The following is a 24,445-nucleotide window of genomic DNA, read 5'->3' on the forward strand; positions in this document are numbered from 1 at the left end:
CTGTGCAGTCAACCTTTATTGATAATACGGCGAAGACGAAAAACTCTAGGGCTCGTCTGCGTGTTGCCATGGAGACAGACGTACGCGATACAAAAAGTTTGGGCAATTGGGCTGTGGGCTTCAAAGCAGGTGGGACAAGTATGAATAAACGAAGGAGATAAGTATAACGGCACCCAAGTGAGTGAAAGGAGGGGAGGGAGAGGGCAGAACCAATAAGCAACACCAGCTTTGGACCTGGCACGTCAACGTGGTACCAAAAGTCTTTCCAACGTTTGAGCGCTCAATGGGACTTTTGTTTACAAGGCCGGCGGGCCGACTAAGTCAACTTTTCCACTCGGGTCGAGTTCACAGACTAACTTTTCCATCAGTGGCTTGATCCACCTTTGCTGCTGCTGCTGATGATGATGATGATGATGATGATGATGGGAGCCATGAAGACGAGAAAGAGAAGCATCTGAGGGGAAAGGAAATGAAGATTTGACAATTCCGTATGAACGCAGCAGCGCTCGCGACTGGCGTTCAAAGAGAATAATGAGTCCATTTGGAATTTTCCCTCCTCGCCGCAGCGAAACGAGTCGGAGGCATCGCAGCGGGCGCTCGCAACATCAGAATCCATCTCCGATTCCGTGGCGGCCGTTCAAGTTCTGCTGGCTGCGCTTCCTCCGCCCGCCTCGCTGCGTGAGCGCACATGAGAGGAGCGCATGAAACGGAAAGAGAGAGGAGAGACGCCACGGAAAGACGAGCGTGACGCAGACGAGACGAGCGCCGATGCTTCTGATTGGGAGAATCCTCTCCGAGGTCACTGCGCGACTCGGGCCGGTCCAAACGGGCCCACCATCTTCATGGCAGCGTAGTTCTGTAGGTCAAGACACAGGAGACAAAGACGGACAATTTGACTTCCAACAGCCTGTGTTGGGAATCGCTCCCTATCCACTAAGTGCCCTCGAAAGTGCGCTGCTATTTTGTAGTGCTGTTTGAATTTTTGAAATTTTGAAAATTTCCACTGCGGCGCCGGACAGTTTCCGGCAAATTACCTGTCGAAGTTAAGCCGGGGAAATACACTGGTGTCTTAAAACATGAGTGACTCGACTCTAGCATCTCATGCTATTAGCATAGCACGTAGCATCTATGCGGAGGCGTTGCAAGGCTTTAAGGAACAGACATTGGGAAACTAACGCTGGAACAACAACAAAAATATAGCAATACTTACACGCCTATATTCTTTACTTGCCGCAAAAAAATGACTAACATTTCTGCAGATTACTGAGTCACTTACAGATGTTGAGTACATTTACTCCTTGCTTGTCTGCATGACAGTATTATACTGCCTCCCGGTGGCCGAGGCGGGCACACCAGAAAGAGCAGCACAATGTATTGAATTGAAGCATTAAATCATGACGCACAAACTTTAATTCTTTACATTCTATTGAATTATGTTATGGCACTATGTTTGTACAAAGCAATATTATTATAGATTTCTATTTCGATTATTAAATTTCTTTGGGTTGGTTTCCTTTCGGGAGGGGAAGGCCGGAATGGATTAACGCCACTTCCATTGATTTCAATAGTGAAAGAGGATTTGAGTCCAGGAACCAATTCAACTCGTATGTCAAGGCGCCGCGGTATTCCAAATTATATTGTAGGAAGTGGAAATGACTTGACTTTGCTCAAACAGCAGCGGACTTGTCCCTCAAATTTGAAACTATGTAGTTCACGATACAAAAAGCCATATTTCACGATTAGGGAGTAGGTAATGAGTGAATGGTTCCGAATGCAGCCATTCACTCATTACCTACTCCCTAATCACGAAAAAGGGATTCTGAATGGACTTGAACGATTCAGAAAAAAAAAAGCAAACTTGCCGGGAAGGAGTAGAGGAAGACGCCGAGGAAGAGGAGGATGAAAACGAGGACGAGGAAGAGGACGATGAACCACTTGAAGCGTCGCCAAAGGATGAACCGCATCGTCTTGTAGGGGGACGAGAACCACAGGAAGGAAGTCTCGGGTCGCCTGAACAGATGAACGGCAGATCATTTTGCTTAAATGGAGATAGTCCTCATTTCATGACTTTTTTTTTTGTTTGTTTTTTTCCAGTTTGCAGTCACCGAGGTTCCTCCAGGTGGGGGTTGACGTTGGGCTCGTCTCGCCCGAGCCCGGCCGGTCTCTCCTCGTCCTCTTGTTCCGTCACCATCTCCAGCGACATCTCCACCTTCCCCTGTAGCGCCACCACGTCACAACACGTTAGCATTATCATCGTCTGCGGAGCCAAGTGCGGTTTGCGCGGCGACTGGCTCACAGCGAGGAGTTTCTGTCCGTCCTGGTCGCGGACGCAGGGCCACCAACCCTTGACGGTCCTCTGCTCGAACAGAGACGCCCGCGGGTCGGCCGGCTGCTCCAGCAGATGCAGGCCGCACTTCTCCGGCGACTTGGCGGGACGAATCGTGCGGTTCAGATCCATCACCAAGTGACCTGAAGGCGAGGCGGGTTTATTTGTACAGCGCCATTCAAACGCAAAGCAAATCCACCGTGCTTGACAGAGGCAAAGAAATGAGTAGGAACAAGATTCAATGAGAAGAAATTCTCAACGTCAACCAGTCCAATGTCCTGAAAATCATCTTTGAAGATCTCGGATTGTTGAGATATTGTCCGGTGGCAAGAAAAGTGAAGGAACATCTTGGCCTTTTTACATTTTTTTTTCATGCGCTGACTTAGTCGCCACAGGAATTTTCAAGATGGCCGGCCAGTGGCGAGACGTTTCATGCAACCCGACTTGGAAATGTGTCTCCCTCGAAAGGTCAAAGCTGTTTCTGATGATTTTATGGATTATGAAGGAAAATGAGATCAGCGTCAGCCCCTTTTTCCGTATTTACGGACCTTTGAGGGATCCCGAGGTGAACGTTAGTGCAGTTTGATCAGAGTTGACGTTAAATATGGAGGCATTGCGGGGTGATGAACGACTGGCGAGAGACGGCGCGTCCACTGCAAGTGTTTTTCCAGGGTTCCCGAGTATTCGACGGTAGGAAAATGTCTGACCCTCACACCGAGCAGGAGCATGAAGAAAGGCAGCGGTCGCGCTGATGAGCTGAAGACAGGCCGGAATGGAAGAAATGCTTTGAGGCGGCCACGCGGCCGCGCCGAGTGCGAGCCGAATAAACCTGAGCGACAGGAAACGCAGCAGCGGACCGACATGGTGACAGATCACAATCTGGATTCCTCATCTTCCTCCTCTGCCTCTCCTCATCCTCCAGTCTCGGTCAAAGAAAGAGCAGACGGGCCGAGCGGCGAGTTATTCGCTGGCGCGGCGTCAGGCTTGAAGAAAGGCAGAATTCTGACAGCTCGAGTATGGAGCGGCCCGAGTTGCCAGTGCGGTGGTCACCGAGGTTATCACGTGTGACTGCGAGCTACGTTTAGCGCCGAAGCTCGGGCCCAAAATGAGCTCAAACCGTCTTCATGTCACCCGGCAGGAATTCAGTGTTTTTCTAAGGTGCTTTCATCGGTAGCAGTCTGGAAATACGGCCTCCTTTCCAGGAAGCATTTGGTGAGGCGCCAGCAGCTCGGAAATGCAGCGGCTCGACTTCATTTGGAGTTGTAGGTTCAATTCCCGACAGACAGTGACACATGCCCACTTACACACACACACACACACACACACACACACACACACACACACACACACACACACACACACACACGCGAGCGTGTATAAATACCGAGGTAGTCGTCGAAGGAGAACTTGTCGTTGTCCCACACCTGAATAGTCAGTCTGGGGGCAAGTTTAGTTTCAGCTTTGTCCAGATTCCAGAAATGTTCCTGCAGATGGAGACAAGTGCGTCACACCAGACAAAAACGGACCACAATATTCTGCTGAAAAGCACTTCCTGTCCTCCTCCTCACCTTTTTGTCGACAACGCAGAGCTGCTCGGCGGGCAAGTAGAGGAAAGGAAAGACGAATCTGTAGTTGAAGTTGGCTTCCCCGTCCAGCGAGCGGTAGTGGACGTCCGTCTTCTGCTTGTTGTGCTCGTGCCCGTCCAGCCAGCTGAGGAAAAGGACGAAGACGCGCGGTCAACGGGGGGGTGGTGGGGGGTCGCTCCGACGACGTCATCTGTCGCAGCTACCCTTTCACGTAGATGTCGCTCATCTTCTCCCCGCTGATACTGACGTCGTCTAGGATGACATCGCTGGTGTTCCAGATGATGCAGCGCAGCAAGAACCTGCACGTCTATTGATTAGGACGGCCATTCCCAAGAAGGTGTGCCGCGCAAGAAATGATCATCTCCATTACAGTAACTTTCTGGATAAAAGTAGTTTTAATGCAACATGCTTTTGACTTTTATCCGAGTATTTTATTGTTAAGTAGCGACGCTTTTGCTCCATTTCATTGAGCTACGTTGCGCGACCCGCAATCAGAAGATGTTATGGATTATGGCAAACGCTGGTTTAGAATGAATGCCATCATTTCTTACTTCTTGGCCTTGCGCGGCGTGATGTTGAAGGCGGGTCCGGGTGGTCCCAGAGACTTGGGGAACAGGTCCACCCACATCATCAGACGTCCCTTTGAGGAGGAGGTCGGGGGGCGGCGGCATTTTCGAACCAATGTGAAGCGAGGGCGAGAAGCAAACGGAAAGCGCAGCAACCGGAAGTTACCTGCTCGATGTCGGGCTGCAACGGGTTGTACAGAGCTCGGGTCTCTACGTGTTCCGGCACCAGACCCATTTGCCTCAGGATGTGGAGCGAGAGACGCTCCTCGATCGGGCCCAGGTGGCGTTGGCACGCGTGTCTGTCCGCTAGAAAACAACGTACGCATGATGAAAATCATCATCATCGGTAAACAAATTAGAAATTGACTTCTATGATCAGCTTTCATACATCGCTGGCGTCGGGACAAGAATTGTTCAATGTCCTATTTTTGTTAGTTTTTGACAAATTTGGCCACGCAATGCTAACGTTATCGCGGGGGCGCAGAGTAGCGTCAGGTGTCTCACCGAGATCAGCGGCGGCGTACTGCGCCCCTCCGAAGTGGACCGTGTCTTTGCGGTAGAGGGGCTTCCGCAGATTCTGCCGCTCACAAACTCGGGACAGCAGCTGTCTGGGCGTGAGCTGGTCCCGCCACCGGTTCACGCCCGAGCTAACGGCCGACATGTGGGGGTGAAAGGCGGGTGAAGGGTTGCCCGTAATCAACGCGTACAGTGACGTGAAACACCCACAGGCGGTACGACTGCGCCAGACCGCAGCCGGCTCCGTATTTAGACAGGAAGCGGTTCTCCAAGTCAATGACCGTCTCGCCGATCTTCTCGTCTTTGGTCAGCACGTTGTGGTCATACAGCGTCACTTGCAGGTCCTTGTCCTGGTGGAGGGAACAGCTCAGCTCGAACATCCTGCACAAGGAACGTCAAATGAAAAGGGATGCGTTCTGATGACGTGCTCGCCGGATTGAGTGCTATGTTGACATGTAATAGAACTACACCTACTTTCCAAAAACAGGCTCCAGAGTGCAAGGGATGTAGTTTTCATGGTCATTGATGGTCTTCTTCCCAAGTGTGATCCTCACGTAGGGGTCGCACTACAACACACGGATGCAAAGACAGTCTATATACGCATCAAAAGCGTCTTTTTATCACCGTGGTCTCACAGAGCGGACCTTGCCATTGGCATCTTTGGGCTGAAGTCCTCGAGCCTGGACAACGTAGACTCGGACCAAACACTCCTCCGCGCCGTTGGGGGGAAGCTTCCTGAACTTTCGGGGAGGCGCGGGGGCCGAGGGGTCATCGGGCAACGCGTAGATCTTAAACATACCCTGCTCGACGACAGCGAGCATGTTTTTTTACAGTCCGCGACAACTACCGCCGCATCCCTGTCGGGAGACGAGAGTCACCTTGAACTCGCCCACAACTGAAGGATCGTCGCCTTCCAACTGCGTCTTTCCTCGGCGCAGTCTGAAGGTTTGACAGAAATCCGAAAGACCCTCAAAGGCCTCCACCTTCTCCAACTCCCTATCGTAGACCTGAGGACGAAAGCGAAAAACTGACATGAGAACGGACGGCTTGATGCTCCGCGAAGAAAAAGAGACACGCTGACCCGCAGGGTGTCCGAGCCTCGCTCCAGGTACGTCCCGCACTTGTTCATCTCTCCCGTTGAGGCGAACAACTTGCTCCACCAGTCCATCAACTCTTCCTCCTGGTAGGGGCACAGCCAGAGGTCAGCTGCGGAGAATATGCGCTTATGCCGCACAGCGCACCTGACAGCCGACTCAATCGATAAATCAATAAAAGCGGTGCCCCCCGGAGACGTCCCAGAGTAGAAGATTAAACACGTTCTAAGTCGCTTGTTAACACATTTCTCCGCCTTTCTCCTCAAACCACATGAAGAGTTTGCTCTTGGAGAAAACAAGAAGTCTCTTTGTTCTGGAATGTGCGCTGGCGTGAAAGTAAAGCTTGTAAAGTGCGAGCGCGGCTGCCATGAGTCATGTGAGGCCGCGCTCGCCGTCTTCCATTCTCTACAAATGTTGACTGACGGCTTTCTGCGGTTTGGATGCCGGCCGTCGGCTTTTTATGTCACTTTTTTTTTTTTTTTTTTTTTAATGGAGACTCATTTTCCCAGTATGAGAGCGTGAGCGTCGTCGTCAAGTTGACTAAAAGTCGACTCGCTTTCGCTTTGGCCATTTTTCTCACAGTCAAACCGCGGCAGCGGCGACTACAAAGCGGCACACGCACGTTCGACTTTGACCCTGTGACGCCCGCCAACCTTCAACCCTCTAAGGAACGCTAAAATGCTCATGCGCCACTTTTTCCTTTGTGTGGGCGCTCAAATCTTGGACAAGCGTGCTCCCTCGGCGGGGTGGGCTCAGCGTAGGATACCCTCTCGCCTGCTTCCCACACTCGCGCAGAAACACGATGGCTTTCCCTCGTTTTTCCAAAGGGCCAGCATGGCATGGAAAAGGGCAGCGGTTTAACGTGCCCTCTGTGGGCCAACTGCGCCAACATCGACTAGGGTGCATCGCACGCGGTCAATATAGAAAATACGGAACAAATATTGAAGATATCGAAGGGGGTATCAGGGCTGACGGCGTAGAAAGACGAGCCCCTGAAACGCTTCCAAGTGCGAAAGCAAATATGAGACCACGGGTAATCTGGTCATCATCATCATCATCATCATCATCATCATCATCGCAACGCATGAGCCCACAAAAGAAGACGCAGCAGCACATGAGAAAGCGCGTTTGCTTTTTTTTTTTTTTTTTTGCTGCCATGACTTATTAGTCCTCACGTTTTCAGCTCCCTTTTTAGCGTTGTGCTTCTGCTTTATTGACTTTGTCCCTCCTTAAGCCCCTCTTTGCTCACTGTCTGCGGTGGAAAGGATCTACAGTGTAGCAGCACTGTTGACTTTGGCTGCAGCCAGAAAGAAAGCCAAGCCTTTAATTTGACTGGCTTCAATATAGGACCCTTAATAAAACAAATATCTCTGTTTAGAGAGAAAGAAATCGCCCCCAATTACTGGTGAGCAGGGGGGCCGGGGGGGGCACGACAGGCCAGGAAGTGTACTTGCGCATGCAACGTGAGCGTTAACGTGTGTAGTCTGGTCCGGGTCATGCTAAGTCTTCTAATTGACCTGGCTTGGATAAATAAAATGGAAGAATGTTACAAGGAGCACGGTCTCCCGCTCAAATGGGGGATCCGGTTTCGTGCGTAACCGCACAGCGCGGCGTGCGGCGCTGCGCGCAGGCCCCGACTCGCGAGCGCCGCTTCTTTTTTGCCGAACCGCGGCCGCAAGAGCACAATGTAAGGCGTGTCGTGTTTCATCTCCTTCCATCCTCCGTCCTCATCTCGGCCCAGGCGCTGTGATCCATCAGTGTCGCGCTGAAAATAAACGCCATCAATAAAAACGTTCAAACCACCCGACCTCTAGTTAGCGGCGAGCTCTTTTCTTTTGTCTGTCTGTCATAAAGCATTGCCTCTTTCCACAATAACTAATAACTAGAAAGTGACACTGGATTGAAATGCAAGGGAATTCATTCTGTGGAAAACATTTGAATGCGAGGCTGAATTTAAATGATAGAAGTACATTTGTAAAATGTGGGAGGAGGAGGTCAATATGTCAAATATCTCTTCATTTGTCAAGCTCAATGTGAAAAATGTGGGAATTTGGAGAATGTGAAAAATAGTTCCCAGCTGAATAGTTTGAAGTTGTCATGAATTTTTCTCTCTTTTTTCTGAATGTGTCATTTACTTGAATGAGCCCAATGTTGTGGAAAATGTTTGAAAGAATTTCCACAAGCAAAAATGTAATAGATGAAAAATACAAGCTCAAATCTCTTCAATTTTGAGAAAATTTGGAATGGTTTGAATCGGTTGAGAAATGTGGAAGGAGTGGTTGGAATAATAAAGTAAATAAAGAATTTTGGTGCCCTTCAGCATTCACAAAGTAGAGATTGAGCGAGCACGCGGTTACGTCATGCGTCTGTACAAATGAGGCACGCGGGATTCAGGTTTGTTACCCACGTGGAGGCCGCAGCGAGAAGCGGCGAGGTTAATGAGAGCGGAACTGGCTCCGTCTGCAAGCTACACGCACGCACGCACGCACACACGCACACAGGCGCACACGCACACACACACACACACACACACACACAAAAGGTAAGTGGCATCGAGCAGCGAGTACATAACACAACCTCAGATATGACACGTGGCGCCATTTTGGCCACAATGTAGCTGTGCTCTGCATGTTATACCTTTTTCGAGGCCGCAAATTAGCATTTTGTGCTCGTGTGATAGCTTCGATTGCAGGCCCAGTTTAGAAAGAAAAGTCCCATGTCACGTCTGGGGCTCTGTACGCACGTGTTAATGTGTTGTTTTCAATGAATAAGCTTGATTCGGGTGACAAAGGTTTGGTTCCATAAGCAAGCAAAGGAAGGAAGTGAATTGAAGATGACAAGAGCGACGCCACCTGATGCGCGATGAGCGGCTCCTCGTCGTCCACGGTAATGAAGGCGTCGCCGCTAACCACGCGGGGCATCTGACCTACACGAGCGCACACGCCAGAGATGTTCACGACGTCACGGGACCGCACTCCCTCGCCGTGGCTCACCTCGGCCTTGGTCCGACTCCCCCCGGTCCCTCTCCTCGTCGTCGTCCTCCTCCTCCTCCTCCCCGGGGGAGCAGCGGTACTCTTCCAGGGAACGGACGGTGCACTGCCCCACCACGGGCTTCCTGCCAAACTGACGGTTGTCGATGACCTTGATCACGATGGGGGGCATGTAGAGCTCCTCGAGGGGGAGTCTCTGCCACAACGAAAAAGCCAAAGTCAGCGAGCGATTCCCCAAGCACTGCGCGGCGGGAAGTTCTCCAATTTCACCTAAATGTTTACGACAAATAACGTTCAGGCTATCGATGCCTGCTATGTATAGTGACGGGCAGAGCAATAAATGCACTTCAAGTAAAGCGGAAAAAAAAAAAGAATTCAAGAGATTTGTTTATCAATAAATACATCAGTCATAGATTCGAATTGCAGAAGATGTGCAAAGACTGAGAACTATGTAGTACTTCATTGTAATAAACTGTTGTCACCATTCGAGCGTTCCTGACTTTTGGCCGCGGTGACGCATTTGGGCTTCTGGCAGGAGTTGGCCGACCCCCCCCCCCCCCCCCCGCTCTATAAAAACTCAAGTTTTCTGATGTAAAATGTGTGTCTTGGCTCAATAAAAGTCGGGGAAACACTGCCTTAGTCACCCCGCTTGTTTACCTGGACGCAGAATAAATCGACATCCAATAGTTGGACTGATTGAAGTGGAAAATATGCAAACATTTCCAGCGTGGGGCTGAGAGTGTCACACTGCAGCGCCCTGACGGGTGTTTAGGGGAAAATGATGAGAATGTTTCCACCCGCGAGAGCGCGCTGCCACAATAAGACAACACCGATCGCAGCGCAGCCGGAAAAAAGTGCGCAACGTTTCCACATTCGGCTGCGGCTTTTCCGAAGGTGCGATGTAAAGGCACCGGGGAAAGGTCAGCGTGGAACCGTCGCCGCTCACCACGTCGAGGAAGAGGGCGTTGACGTCAAAGTTGGCCTTCTTCTTCACGCTGCGGATGACGCAGCTTTGGACCGCGGCGCCGCCGCACTCCACCTGCAGGCTCGGAGAGCTGACGCTGGCCAACTGGAAGCTCTTCAGGTTGCGGACACCCCAAGCCAACACCTACACACGAGGGATTTTCTTATTGTTTATCAACTACATCAGTGTTTCCCAAACTTTCTTTTTGGCCCAAAGTCCCTTTTTTCTTTTTTTTTCAAGAAAGTGAAAGTAGTACTCTTTACAAGAGCAAAGGCACATTTTGTGCGGATAAAGTCGTAAGTTGTATTTTTCCAAGCCAAACTTGCGAGATGATGATAGTTGATGCACTTAGTTTTATTTCATTCACGAATGAAAAAGAAAAGGCAGATGTATGCTGACATGAGAATTTTCTGCTCCTTTTAACAGAAAATATTTCACATTTCAATTTCCCTTTTAGAAATTTGCCATAATCTTGCTTTGATGAGCTTTTAAATGTATTAATGGATCATAACCTCGAGACTGTTCCATAACGTTACACCTTTCACGACCAAACGGATTTGCATCAACTTGCTTCGAAATCTTGGTATTTTAAACGACTTTTGTTCCCTTCAAACTGTAGTTGCTTTTTCTTTTTTTCAAACTGGTAATATATTTTTACTAGCCTTGTATGGCGTCATATTTTAAAATGAACTAAATCATGGCATCTCAACACCGAAATATCAAAGCTCAGGGACCAAAAGCCTCTCGAACGTTATTTATGTAAGGTTACGCTTACGAAAAAAAGAGGGCTTCATTCCTGTAATAATAATAATAAAGAGTTTTGACTCTTCATATCGCAATCATATTGGGGTTGTTAATTGATCTATTAGGTAAGGAGGAGTAATTGGCATGCAAAAGTATGCACTTTTGGAAATGATACAACAACAATAGTTCACTGCAAATTATTTCGCAGACCCCCAAGTTACGATACACGTAGCCACGCCGTCTTCGCGTTGCAGGTGCGGTGTGCTTTCAAGCCTACAGTAAGTTCCCACAAGTCGCCCTAAAAAAAAAAAAACCACTCGGCCGTTCCTCGATGGCGGTTCTCCGCAGAACAGGTTTGATCCCCCGAGGCACCACGAAGACATTGGGCTCCCTCTGAGGCGGCAGGCGCGGCAGGTCCGACTCCTCCGGCTGCCAAAAAGGAAGCAACGTCGCAAAACAATCATTTCGTCGCATGGCGAAGGAGTTGGGTTGGCATTTGTCAAATTCGCGTTCAATTCGTGTACCCGTGTCTGCACGCTGTCACAGAGGAACCCTGGGAACGTCAACTAAGGGAGACACGGAGACAACGAGCGGATCAGCTTTTTTGTACAACTGAACAGGCGCAGATTTCACACTTGAGTTATATTAAACGTGTGAGCAACGTCAGTCCAAAAATCCGCATGATTTCAGTATATAAAGCTTTTGTGACTTTTCTGTTTGGTGATGAGCCAAGAGGTTTTTCAATACGGCTCAATAAGGGTTGAGAAACGCTCTTCTATTGTATGATGGACCTCCGAGACCTCCCCAGCAACAGACGCATCAATAAAGGGTTTCATTTCCTTCCGTAGGGATTTCGAGATGGTCTCTCTCAGTCGAAAATGTCGAGCCACATCCCAGCCGAAGGATCATTCGCAGTCACGTTCCAAATTCAAACCTATGGGCAATTTAGAGTCTTTGATGAACCTAACGTGCACATTTGGGGAATTCGGGAGGAAGGAAAAAAGGCGTGCAAGCTTGGGGAGAACATGGAAAGTCCACAGCGATTCCAACACTAGGACTTACCTCGTCCAGAACAGGGCTGGCGCTCCCGATGTCAGCCTGAGTGGCGGAGAGCAACAAGACGACTTTAATGAAGCGCAAATCAACGAAAAGAGAGAAGAGGAAGGCGCCGAGCTCCCTCACTCACCTCCTGCCCTGGAGCGTGGTGAACTGCCGGCTGCGGAGTGACATTGTTAATGAACGCCTCAAAACCTCGGAGCATCCCAAAATGAACACCGACCTTCTCCCGGCGTACGAGCTCAAAAGCCGCCAACAGTTCGCCGGCGTCTTTGTCGGCGAGGCGGATCGGGAACCAGGCCAGTCGGGGCGAGCGGCTCAGCGAGGGCGAGCACACGCAGCGACCCATGAACTCGTCCGCTCCCTGCGTCATTGAACGTGCCATTTTTCAATTATGATGATTCCTTCCCTCGAGAGGACCGAACATATCGTGTCCCGACTCACGTATGTGTCCTGGTCATAAAGTTCCACCAGCACATGCGGGGGGGTGGCCATCGTGGCCTCAGCGTCCCCGAAGATTTCCACGTCGTAGAAGATGAGTGTCTGGTCCCAGGTGGGATTGAGGGTGTTTCGCACCGTAACCGTCTTCTGAGACTGATGGAGGAAAGACACGATGGCGTAGGGGTCTGAAATTAAAAAAAGCACCATCAGGTTTTTGCGGGCTGAGCGGAGGGTGAGCTTTCAGCGTGACCCCCGAAGCGCACGGAGAGACGTGCGCGGCCGGGGGGAGATTCTCAGCGTTGGAATCAACTGAAGCTATGTCGCATTTTCCCACCGGCTCTCACTTCACCTCCGAAATGACCTCGCATCCTTCCGATGGTTCCTTTCCGTCTTCATGCGCGCTTCTCATGTTACGCACACGGCACTAACAAACGCACCGCTCACGGTGAGCTATCCAAATAGCCCATGAGCTCACATAAACAGCAATACAAACAGCGCAGAGGGGTTACGCAAGTGCAAGTGTGGCAGTGGTTGGGGCCTCAGTCGGGGCACTTCCGCACGATTTTAGGCCGACAGTGCCCAGAAGCATACCAGAGAAGCTGTCCTTGTCCATGGCCATCAGCTCCCTGGCTTGATACAGGTAGCAGCGCAGGTGGTAGCGGGTGCCCACTAAAAAAAATAAAAAAATACAAAATAAGACAGCGTGAGCCGACAGACGCTGAGGGAGAGGAGACTCACGGTCAAAGAAGCAGGTAATGGTGGGTCTGTGGACTCCAAAGGTGGTGGTGGTGACAGACTTGTCGTCGTGTTTGTCTTCTATGCTGCTCTGCGAGGGTGAGATGAGGCACAGGGTCAAAGGTGAGTTTGGCGAGTCGCTCCGGATCTCCCGCTTCTCACCAGGGAGCACTCCAGAGCGAAGATGGCCGCCGGGCCCGTCTTCTCCAGGGGCTCCATGCGGCACCTCCACCTCCGCCTCCGGAAGCTGTCGGTCTTCCTGGGCTTCAGGTGGAACCTCCAGCCGAACAGCGAGGCGTACTCCCAGCCCTCGCACGCCGCCTCGTCCGGACGCTGCTGCGGGGGCGCAACGGCGGAAAAGCGCACACAGATTCTTCAAATGTGATGTGGCAAAGAACCGAGCTCAATGACTTTGCTACGGTACTTGGGAAGATTTCCGTACTTGAGTATTAGGGTTTTGTCTGCACTCCCGACATTTAAAAACAGGTCATCTGTCATTTGTACTGCTTACTTTATCAAACTTTTTCAACCACCACGGATGACGGCACAACGTAAAAAAAAAAACCAAAATCAGGTATCAATTCTAATTGACTGCAAAACAAAATCCATTTTCACTTTTGCACTGTCCTTTTTACATGTGTACTTCTACTCAAGTACTTTGGGCAACTTCTCCAGCTCCACTTAAGAGCGCAAAGCCGCGAGCGGATTTGTGCAGCTACACCGCCACCTGGTGCATCATTCCGCTTTGATCAATCTCCAAAACGTTGGCGATTATCATTCGCAATTGATGGGCTGCGCACACAATTTGTTTTTTTTTGTTTCGTATTGTTCTTAATGTAGGTGCAAGTGTCAGAACAACTGAGCAACTGTGGATTTCAGTTGCCTTAGAATCTTTCAACGAGCGACCTTTCTGAGCGCATCCATCTTCTGCCGGTCCCGCCTTCTCATGCGCATCCAGCGCCTTCGCCGGTTGGTGTGGTACATCTTCTCCGCGGGCACCCACGACTTGGGCCGGCGGTCCGGTGGGATGGTGATGCCGTACTCCCAGCCTGCACGCGCATCACGCAGAGAAGGGGCTCGTCAAGCGGCAGCCTCGCGCCGCATTTCGGACATGCCGACGCACCGTGATCGTCCACGCCCCTGTTGAGGTCCTCGCTCCACTCCGGCTCCTCCCACACCCAGCCTGGAGGACACTCCACGTCGTCTTTGGGCACGGCCTTCTCCCCGTTCTGAGTTGCGCAAAATATTTGGCAATACACGATTAGGTGGTCATTTTTGAAGCTCACACCTTCATTTAGGGAACAGCAAGCCCGTGCAAAAATGATCTGAGTCACGTACCACATCGGCGTATCCCTCGGGCATGCCGATCCACTGGCTACCGGGTAACCTCATCTGGTTTTCAAAGACTTCCTCCGTGTAGGTCATGTGACCAGCGTCCGCATCAAACAGCAGTCTGTCATCGGGTTGAAATGGGACGATTAATTCGCTTCTTTCTGATGCGTTGCACTCGGAGTCATCGTGGCTTACGTTCTCTCGGGGCTTATGTACCAATCCCCGGCCCAGTTCCAGCCAGGCGAGGGTTTAAAACTCTCCTTGGGCAGTTTCACCCTTCCCGTCACGTCACTGAACTTGGGGCAAGTAAGACCCGTAGTCCCCCAGCTGCCCACGAGGGCGAGCCGAGTCTGATTCTCGTACTGTCGGGAGAGAGCGGGAGATGTCTTCGAGTGAGCCGGTCGGCGGCGACGCGAGGAGGCGGATCTTACCGTCTCTGCGAACACGGACAGTTTGCCCTCAGCGTACAGGTTGAAGTGTTTGTCGTCGGCGGCCAGTCCGAACCACACTTTGACCCGGAGCTGACCGGGAAGCTTGGCCTCCCCGCCGCCGCCTTGTGGAAACTACGCCGCGGCGACAGATACCGCATGTGAGTAACCTTTAACGTTAAGAGCAGTGATTCCCAACTACTGTGCTGTGACACTTTTATTGACTACAAATAATGTATCTTGGCAATTTCATTGGACAAGACTCATTCCATGAGTGATGATATACAACAGCGCTGGGACTTTTCACTTTATAAATCACTCTGCCATAAACTGTTCATTTAGCCGACATAACTGTCAGCGGTTATCTAACATTACTGTGGTTTGTTAAGAAATTTAGCGCCGCAAAGATTTGTGCAGCAGTAACATTTGATTTAACGTATGAATCGCCGCCATATGAGGTCCAAGGCGACGCGTGAAGACTGGCGATGTGGCCACAAACCTCCAGGTGTGCTCATGTGACTAAATGACACATTCATGACACTCTACCTTGGTTTCTGGCTTTTATTGCAGCGAATGACTGCAAGGTCTTCACATCAACTGGATTCAATTAGCATTTCCCGACTACTTTGAAGTAACCTTCGCTCATTGCGGCGTGCCCAATAAATGACGTAATGGCGTGACGCCACTTCACGGCGAGCGGACCGATCGTGCAACTCGCTCCGTGAAAGTTAAACAGTCAAACAAGCTTGATTGGTTTCATTTTGTTGTCACTGATGCTTTGGCTAGTTAGCGTGTCATGGCGATGGCTAACTGTGGCTAATGTCACTGTTTGCTGCTATTTGTGTTGGCGGTGCCGTATAACTGATTAAATAAACAAACAAATCATACTTGGTTGTGCTTGTTAAGGTGAACTAATAAATGGCGCGTCAGCACTTGAAACGATACGTCAAATATGTGCTTCGGATCAATAAAGGTGAGAAAACGCTGGCTTAGGTTTTTTTTTTTTTTGTGTGTTCTCACTTTGAGGAAGACGGTCTGCAGCTGCCCGCAGTGTTTGCCCGCGTGGCGCTCAGAGTAGAGGACCGTGTGCGCCGGGATGCGGTGGTACGCCACCCTTCGCTCGCCCTGCAGCATCCAGATCACGATGTCGGGAAGGCTGTTCTGGGGCTGCACAAAGACACGATTAGCGTTTCTCGTCAAACGTTTGTACTTTCCCAGCTTTCCTGACGCGCGCACCTCCGCGGCCAAGCTCCGCAGGCGGCAGGCCCAGTCGTCCGCCTGCTCCACCACGGTGGAAAGCTCCGTCGCCGGCCCGTGCTTGAGGGCCAGCGCCGCCGCCGCGATCTGCTGCAGGTGCAGAGCGCGGACGTGTCGGAGCGAGCGGTCCAGAGGAGTCGCGCACGGCCAGCGCTCGAGAGTCGGCGGCTCCTGACTGGGGAGTCCCGACAAAACACCCGGAGGCTTCGTCACACGTCAAATCCACGAGTATGACTCAGACCGTCCAGACACTCCATCGTAACGGCTCACCTGCAGTCTGTGATCACCTGATCCAGCAGCTCCACCACACGTAGCTCCAGCTCGTCCATATGGCTTCCCGCCTTCATTTCCAGCTGCACCCGCTGCAGGTTGGCCTCCTAGAAACGCACAGGCGCTCACGCAGTCACGCCGCCATCCGTGTCAGACGCGTGACGATGCGCCACAGCTCACCAGTCGGTCGAGGGCAGCCAAAAGCATGTTGAGAGCCTCGATCCTCGGAGCGATATCTTCCCACGCCGACGACAGAACGACCACCGGCTTGACGTTTCCCCACGGGAGGTAATAGTAGTGACAACCTGGAAGGCACGCGGACGACGCAGCGGCTTGAACGACGCGACACGAAGAGCGCGAGCGGCGTTCACGTGACCCACCGTCAAACGCGGCCCTGCTGAACTGGGTGGTGGAGGCCAGCGGCAGGCAGCTGGAGTCGAACTTGTTGCCGTAGTTGCCGATGCTGACCTCAAACTGGACGGCGTCGTCGACGCCTTGGAGGAGCGTGGCAGAATAAAACGCCACAAAGAGGGAGAATTTCCTCTTTCTGAGGAATTTCTGGCGGATGAAGGTTGTGAGAGTTTGAGATTTTTCCATTCGTTTCACTTTTGACTTTTTCGTTGCTCGCGTCTCACCTCGACCACCAGCAGACGGTCTGACGAGATGTCTTCGTTTTTGGGCTCCGGTTTGTCCACCAGCTTTGTGGTCAGCTCCAGCAAGACCCGACCTCGGTAGGCCACACCCTCACCCTGCGAAGCACGAGGAACGATGTTAAATCTTTTATCTTATCTACAGCATAGCGCAATATCGCAATTCACCAACCACGGCGCCATTATATCAAGCCTTTTTTGTCGAATGCATGTACTTGTCTGGTCCGGAAATCTCCGCTATAACATGACATGGAAATCCACAGATGGGTATTATGGGTTTGAAATCTTTTAACGTAAACTCCTTCACTGCCACGGACATTTATATTTGCCAACTAGAATCCAACAGTTTACTGCCACCGACCTGTATATTGGTCTAGTATTTTTTTTAAAGGGCAGGGTAAAAGAGGGTCTCGTACAGCTTGTTTGTGAAACTCGGGTTAATACAGCAATGTAATGACTAACAAACCCCAGCAGAGGGCACCAGCGCATCGCTTTGGAGTAAGACGAAGATCAGGCGGTGAAACTCGCGAGCGAGGAACATACAAACGCGTTGGAAGTCGGACAAGTTTAGGCCCCTCGCACTTGAACCGAGAATGTTTATGTGACGCTATGAACAGAGTACGTGTCGCTGTGTAAGCCTTCGAATGGACCGCACGCTATACAAATATCGTTTGTAACACACAACCTTTCCGAGGTTCAGCGCTTCGTGGGGGTCGTTGAAGGTGCTGAACTCTCTGGGACCGCCGTACAGGTTGACAAAACACGGACCAAATGTGGGCAGGAATCCGAGCGTGTCGTCCACTGTGGACAGACAGACGGACGGACGAGAAGTTAATGGCCACACCGATGAGCTTCTTTGGACAGAAACGGATGGGAATTGACGAGAGAAGAGTAAAAGCACAGAGGACATACTGCCAGAGGGGGCGCTCCGTGGGGTCAAGTCGTCTGAATGCGAGAACAGGAAGTGGGAAGGACAGACAGATGTCCGAGGGAAGAGAGAAAGGAGACACCAGGTTTTTCAAACTCTCACAGGCGTAGTCGTGTGTGGAAAGGAGAGAATGCAGCTGTGATTGCGAGATGTACGCTTAGCCCAAAACGCAAACACAAATTCAAAAAGACTTTGGGCAACCACGATCGCGGTCTACTCGACTGTCTAAGCCAGCCTTTATGAAAGGCAAAACGTCAACCACAACTCACCCTCAATCTCCCCTCCGGGCGCCGAGATCTCGGACATACAGAGGTGGGCGGTGCCAATGACATCATTGTGACTGGCTCGGTCCCTGTCAGGAGAAAGGAAAACGTCTTCGCTGATTTAGAGATGGAAATGTAAGCGATCCCAATAAAATGGTCAACCAGTCAAGGAGTCGGATCCTCATCTTCTCACACATGGACGGAAACTGGATGGAAGGAGAAACAATGAAGACTCGTCCAACGTCGCATCGGATTTCATTCGTTCGCTGCGGGTCTCACCCTTATTGGCATCGTGAGACTCTGGTGCCATTGTGGATTGGCGTTCTTCTCCAGAACCTTTGTGCAGACCTCATTTCAAAGCAAACGACTACGTTTCAAACATGCGCACGTGTGCAATTAACAATCAACATTTGTTGGACACGAACTGTTTTGCCAGCAAAATGGATCTCCACCAGAGGATCCACCAAGTTCTTCCTGTTGCTGTCGAATCCGAAAACCTGCCTCATCCCGTCCATGAAGGCATCGTCCACTGCACACAAGAGGATGCCAGCTGAGAGCGTGCGGCCCACCGGGTCATTCGTACACATCACTCACTCTGGGGAAGGTCCTCGGCCCTGAAGACCCTCAAGGTGAAGGCGGCTCCTCTGAGGGACAAACCGGCGGGCCTCAGCAGGTTCCCCTCGATGTCCTCCTTGTCCTCCACACACTCGCGCTTGTCCGCCTGCAAATCCACTAGACAATCACTCACGTGCCCACATCCTGGACATTTAAGAGCCAACGCGTTGGCCTCTCACCGGCGGCTCGTCTCCGGCGGCCAACACCCACAGGCTGACTTTTAGGTAACCTCTAACCCCAGCAGACAGGTCGTCGGGGTCACAGAGGAGCAGCCACTTCCTCAAGTAGCAGTGTCCTAGCGAAGACACGGCCGTTTATTCCAGGCGGCCGGCACGGGACCTCGTGCCGCTCGTTACTCACGGCGCTCGCTGTAGACGGCGCCCACGTCCAGCTGTCGACACAAACGCGCAAGCCCTCGGGTCAAATCCAGCTTTGAAAGGGCCTCGCTTTTGACCCCACACCCAACGCTCACCTTGAATTCTCCGATGACGGCGTCCCTTCTGAGGGAGCGCGAGTCGCACACCTGTCGGGCCGCACGGCGGGCTCGTCAAAGAGGGAAGCGGCGGAGAAAAGAGGCCGGCGGGTCTCACTCACCGTGACGAAGATGGGTTCATCGAACAAGTCGGACGGCGTCTCAAAGAAGTTCAGGAAGAAAGTCTGCACGCAGGAAATGTACTTGACGGACGCCATGTATTCAATGTGTAATTGCTGTACGTACTGTAGTATTGGTGTGTTGGATGTGTGCCTTTAAGGGGCGTGGCTGAGTGAGTCATTTAGTCTCATTTGGGGCCCTCCATCAGCTCCTTGTCAAAAGTGTTCTCATTGTATATTTCTGCGTTTCTGTTGAGCAAGCGGCTAAAAGTGCATCGGCGACTGCGGTTGCCTTTGCCCACACGCGAGGCAACGACAAAACCTCGCTCCGTTATTTTTGGGCTTTACCTCGTCAAAAGTGGGGTTGTTGCCTCTGCGGATGCGCGTCCTCCTGCTCTGCCCGGCCACCGTTACCTTGACGACCGGGTTGACGTGGACGCCCGGCAGCTGTCGAGCCTGGATGACCCGCACGCGAACCTGCGCAGGCGGCGCAAACGTGAGCACGAGCCACTAGAAGGCGCTCACGGGCTCCTTGCGTACCTGAATGTCCTGAGGCTTGTGGGCCAGCGGTTTGGGCTGACCGCTGGTGCCCCTCCGCCTCCTCTTCAGCGCTCTGTGGGCGTTGTAAGACTGCGGCGAGCGTTTTGGGGTCTGGGCGGCGGGCGACTCTCGGCTCTGAGGTCCCTGGGGGCCGACCGGCACCACGGAGCGCCCGTCGTCCTCACCCTGCTCCTCCGGGGCCTCCAGCATGATCATGCTCTCCGTGTCCCCCTCGCCCAGAGTGTCCAGGGAGATCACTGCACGGACACACGCACACTTCACTTCACTTCACTTCACTTAGGCAGCCGCGGCAGAGCGGCTGAGACCGTCACCGGCCGCCGTGAGGACCGCAGTTCAAGATACCGAGTGGCTGAATGAAAATAAACAAAAACACGTGAGCCGGAGCACGGACGCGGCAACGGACCGACATCGACAAGACGCCGCTCCAGTGTGTGCGCCACTGTGTCCGCTACCGCGATGCGTTAAATGCACTTGTTCACGACAATAAAGTGGATTCTGTTCTATTCTATTCAACGGGTTGCAAAAGGTTTTCCCAGTGGGCGACCGGCGGCTCCTGCGGGCGGGAGTGAGAGACGCGTTACTTGTGACAGTGTCCGGCTCCACATTCGGGTTGCTGTGAGGCAGCGCCGGGGACTGGAAGATGGCAGCTGAGCCGGGAGGAGGGATGAAGGAAACCTGCAAGGTCAGCGTGGCCTAAGAACAAACAAAAAAAAAAAACACGCGCAATAGGTCGACATCGCCCACAATGTAAACACAGTCGGTATTGACAAAGACAAAGTGAAATTGTGTCCGATTTGTGATTGAAAATCAGCAGGAGCGGATAGATAAGGGTTAAGCTAACAATAGTTTTTGTTATGGGTATTGCAATTGAAAAAACGAACTAAAAGTGTTCAAGTTTGTGATGCTCCCAGCATCCAATCAGAGCTTAAGACTACAAATCCTGCGCCACCGCTCAAATGTTCACTATTTTGTTTGCATCTTGAAACGACACATACCTTTTACTGCATTTGAATCAGGATTTACGTTTGTAATACTGTACAGACTTTATATCAATATAAAATGCTGTAAAATCCCCCCAAATGTTAACTGAGGCATTGGGACAAAGTGTCTCACCCCCGTGTTGTTCCTCTTGGTGTCCAGCAGAGAGACGGTGAAGGATGCGGCCAGGTTGGGAGAGCTGAGCACGTCTCCGAAGGCGAGCCGGCTTTCACCCAGAAACCTGCGCGCGAGCCACCTCTGAAAACATCTGCACGCACACTTTTCAAAATGAGCGCTCACCTGTTCCTCCCCATCTTCTCGTGGTCCTTGACGACGCAGTGAAGCTCGGCCCCCGGCTGGAAAGGAACTCCCTGCAGATCCCATTCAAACCCCTGGAAGTCAAAGCTCAGGTCAGAGATGTAAATGACCCGACGGCTTGTCGAATCTCAGATTTGGGAAATTGCGTACAGCCCACCTCGTTCCAAACGGGATTGGGGTTGTTCTTGATGACCTTGGTCTTCTTCTTTGACCCTGAAGGAAACCGAGAGAGAGAGATCATCATCCTCCTTATATGCACCTGAGCACACGGAAAAGACTCGTTCTTTTCTTGTGCTTGTTTGCTTTCCTGTTTTCGCGAGAACAGGCACACAGTCACGCACGTAAGTGCACCTCCGCTCTCGGCAGATATCTTAACAAAACACCGGCGCCCTTCCTCAGAGGGGTCAAGAGGGTTCACTCGGTCTCCATCTCCCGAGAGCAGACATTCTGACTCGACGTCTCTAAGACGGGAAGTGGCACGGTGTCAACTTCCTGGCGGTTTTAGCTTGGCACAGGTTCACGGGACGAGAATAGACGACGGCCGGAGCGCGGCGCCGTGAACTCGCTCTGCTGTACCCTCTCTTTTCCGTTTTCCGGAGAAAACGTTTCAGCCACATCGCACGACTCGCTCCAGTCGAAGTACCAGATCATTTTGGGATGAGGCTGAACGATGAGGGCGCTCCCCATTGGCGTGCCGTACAGCAGGAAATTGCGCTCACACAAAGGCAGGAAGTCAATAGAAGCGCATACCTCATGAACACACAACCTTGTGGGAATATGACAGCAAACGGTACTGCATTTGAAATTTGGAGCTGCGGCCGCAACAGTGACCGAAGCATATGGTAAACGTGATTCGGCAGCTCTCATCGGCGCTGAAACTCAATTGGAAGGAGGCCCCACTGCCCCTCGGCTACCCGTCCTCCTCTTACCTCGAAAGGTGACACTGGCCAGGGGGTCCGAGTGCCTCAGGTTGTTGGCCCGCTGAACAACACAGCGTAGCATGGTCGAAAACCTCGAGCGAGTCGGCGACTACGGGGCTGGAGGTCGTTACATCACCCGCCAAGATTGCCGATCGACGACTAATACCAAACGGCAAAAACTTAACTGGCAACAACAACAAAAAAAAGATTGTTATCCTTGCCTTTCCTGAAAAACAACAACAACCCAAAGGAGAGAAGTCCTGACCAAGGCAGCTTCTCCGCAGGACTGGATCCCACTCGAGAGGAAAGGTGGGTAACAGTTGAGCGTGTCCGGAACACACACACACACACCTCACATCCACAGGAAACCCCAACATTTCCTGTTCTCTCCTGCTAACTGCAGTGCGGCCATCCCTTTTTATTGATTTGATTTGATCTGTGCCTTGGGCTGTTTACGTGTACTCTTTCACACAACAACAAGTTTCTTCCCTTGCAAATAAATAAACGACAACATGGATGGGGAGTTTGACCGGACAGCGTGCCCCCTCCCACAGGGAGACATTGAAGCCGGCTTTCCAATAATAGCCTCTCAGCTGTTTCAGAGAAGCAGGGGGGAGGGGGGGGGCAGTGCTCGGATCAATTATAATACAGCACAAATAATACAAACGTTTAGCTTTTCGCACATCAATTTCACATCTGCATCCCATTTCCCAGCTGCCTCGACCACTCCCCCTACCTTCATGGGTGACGGTGCAGTAGGCGTCGCTGATGTCGTCATCCGGCGTTTGCAGGCCTTCTGCGCACAGAATGAACACGCGCAGCATGACACACGCAAACTGGATCACAGCAGAACCGTGTTGGGATATCCAAGTTGTCCTTGGGGAGACCAGATAAAACTTATTTAATATCCGTTGTGAAGGAGAGAATGGGAGAGACTGCTAAATTACAGCTGCTGCTCTAAGCTCTCACTCCCACCCGTCTCACCCTCTGAAACACACACACACACTGTGTGTGTGTGTGTTTCACACACATTTTATTTTCGGACCACAAGTGCATGGCACACACCAAAATACCAAAACACGCTCACAGAAGTCAAACTTCACTTAAATAAGACAACAACAAAAATAAAATATATAATATATATACATATACACACACATATATATATATATATATATATATATATATATACGCACACACACACAATTGGAAGTTATACCGAGCTCTTTATTTGACATTTATTTTGGCCACCACGATCACCATACCTCACCACAATGGATTTCTTATCATGGGGTGTTGCCAAAGATTAAAAAGATAAAGATATTTAAAAAAAAAAAAAAAAACAACAACAAAAAAAAAAAACAAAGAACTCGATAACATTCGTATTTTCAATTTTTTTTTTAAGCATGCCAAGAAATTGACCTGTCAAATTGTACATAAACTATACTACGGGAATTTGTGAATGCTAAAATTGCTTTTTTATAGCATTTACAAATTCCTGTCGTCTAGTTTCTTTAAGCACAAAAGAAATTTGTACATGATTCTGTTTTTTAAAAAGCTATTGGTTATTTTCCCCAAAAACCATAGGCGATATTGTACTTTTGCACTCGGTGTGAAAGGTGAATGAAATTGTATTACCAATTATACTTTAGTATTTCATCTGGCGTAGTTTGGTGCTTTATTTTAAGGGCATTGTGCGTGAGAGCTGTAATGTGCTTAATTGTGTCGTGCTGCTTAGCTGTGACGCTAGCGAGCTCGTTTAGAGACAAGAGCGTAAACTCACGTTTCGTCTTTTTTCTTTCTTTCTTTTCGACACCTTCCAAAGCTGCGCGGGCTTCCGTTTGTTCAGTTTTGGAATACATAAAGGGAACACAGACAGTATGATGTGTAGTTTTAGTTTTCCTTCATTTGCATTATTTCCTGGCTCACTGTTGCCTTCCAGGGGACATGATTGGAATTGTTAGGTGTCCATGAAGAACGCTTGAAATAAACACAAACACGCCGTTGTAACAAAACCATGTTTTAGGAATCACAATTACTCAGCTTTTAGAGACGTTTGGAAAAATTAATCGTCTGTATAACTTTAAATTTTTTTAAAAAACGCAACAGTGACGTCTTGTGGTAAGGAGGCTGTATTGCATGTCGCTGAGTCACCACCTCCCCCAAGCGCGTTCCTTTGGCACGTTCTTGTTTTATCAAATACATAAGCAAGAAACATTTGCAACCCTTTGCACACGCTCGGACTAAGAATCTAATAAAGCTAACGTGCATGTTTCGGGAATCTGGGAGGAAGACAGAGCACACGAAGAGAACCCA

General features: G+C 50.8%; 1 protein-coding gene across 7 annotated transcripts; it reads right to left on the bottom strand.

The window, feature by feature from the left end:
• Positions 1–24,428, bottom strand: dysf (dysferlin, limb girdle muscular dystrophy 2B (autosomal recessive)). Of its 7 annotated transcripts, none has more exons than XM_061763887.1 (58): positions 23,913–24,428; positions 22,866–23,005; positions 21,367–21,422; positions 21,192–21,283; positions 21,027–21,132; positions 20,495–20,606; positions 19,893–20,149; positions 19,701–19,829; positions 19,356–19,418; positions 19,234–19,284; positions 19,122–19,152; positions 18,941–19,056; positions 18,741–18,867; positions 18,572–18,675; positions 18,426–18,494; positions 18,309–18,352; positions 18,153–18,235; positions 17,868–17,900; positions 17,641–17,756; positions 16,941–17,054; positions 16,686–16,863; positions 16,486–16,610; positions 16,306–16,412; positions 16,015–16,210; positions 15,799–15,945; positions 14,782–14,913; positions 14,546–14,712; positions 14,357–14,471; positions 14,142–14,247; positions 13,925–14,067; positions 13,181–13,354; positions 13,022–13,109; positions 12,875–12,952; positions 12,287–12,468; positions 12,066–12,206; positions 11,973–12,002; positions 11,849–11,884; positions 11,311–11,352; positions 11,113–11,215; positions 10,025–10,185; positions 9,082–9,274; positions 8,941–9,014; positions 8,496–8,555; positions 6,076–6,174; positions 5,873–6,001; positions 5,639–5,794; positions 5,469–5,560; positions 5,205–5,375; positions 4,983–5,125; positions 4,645–4,784; positions 4,464–4,552; positions 4,116–4,211; positions 3,895–4,036; positions 3,711–3,810; positions 2,297–2,469; positions 2,106–2,215; positions 1,863–2,010; positions 1–856 (listed from the first exon to the last, which is right to left on the bottom strand). In XM_061763887.1, the coding sequence occupies exons 2-58, from the start codon at positions 22,951–22,953 to the stop codon at positions 800–802; spliced, it is 6,414 nt and encodes a 2,137-aa protein (XP_061619871.1). In that variant the 5' UTR covers positions 22,954–23,005; positions 23,913–24,428; the 3' UTR covers positions 1–799. The 7 variants fall into 7 exon arrangements, with proteins under 7 accessions (XP_061619871.1, XP_061619875.1, XP_061619872.1 ...); XM_061763891.1 differs by lacking the exons at positions 22,866–23,005; positions 23,913–24,428 and adding exons at positions 22,139–22,313; positions 22,395–22,515; XM_061763888.1 differs by lacking the exon at positions 23,913–24,428 and having other exon boundaries at positions 13,181–13,351; positions 22,866–23,118.
• Between the last annotated feature and the right edge of the window lie 17 nt (positions 24,429–24,445).

Source organism: Phyllopteryx taeniolatus, chromosome 23 (genome assembly GCF_024500385.1).
Source record: "Phyllopteryx taeniolatus isolate TA_2022b chromosome 23, UOR_Ptae_1.2, whole genome shotgun sequence".
NCBI classification, from domain to species: Eukaryota; Metazoa; Chordata; class Actinopteri; order Syngnathiformes; family Syngnathidae; genus Phyllopteryx; species Phyllopteryx taeniolatus.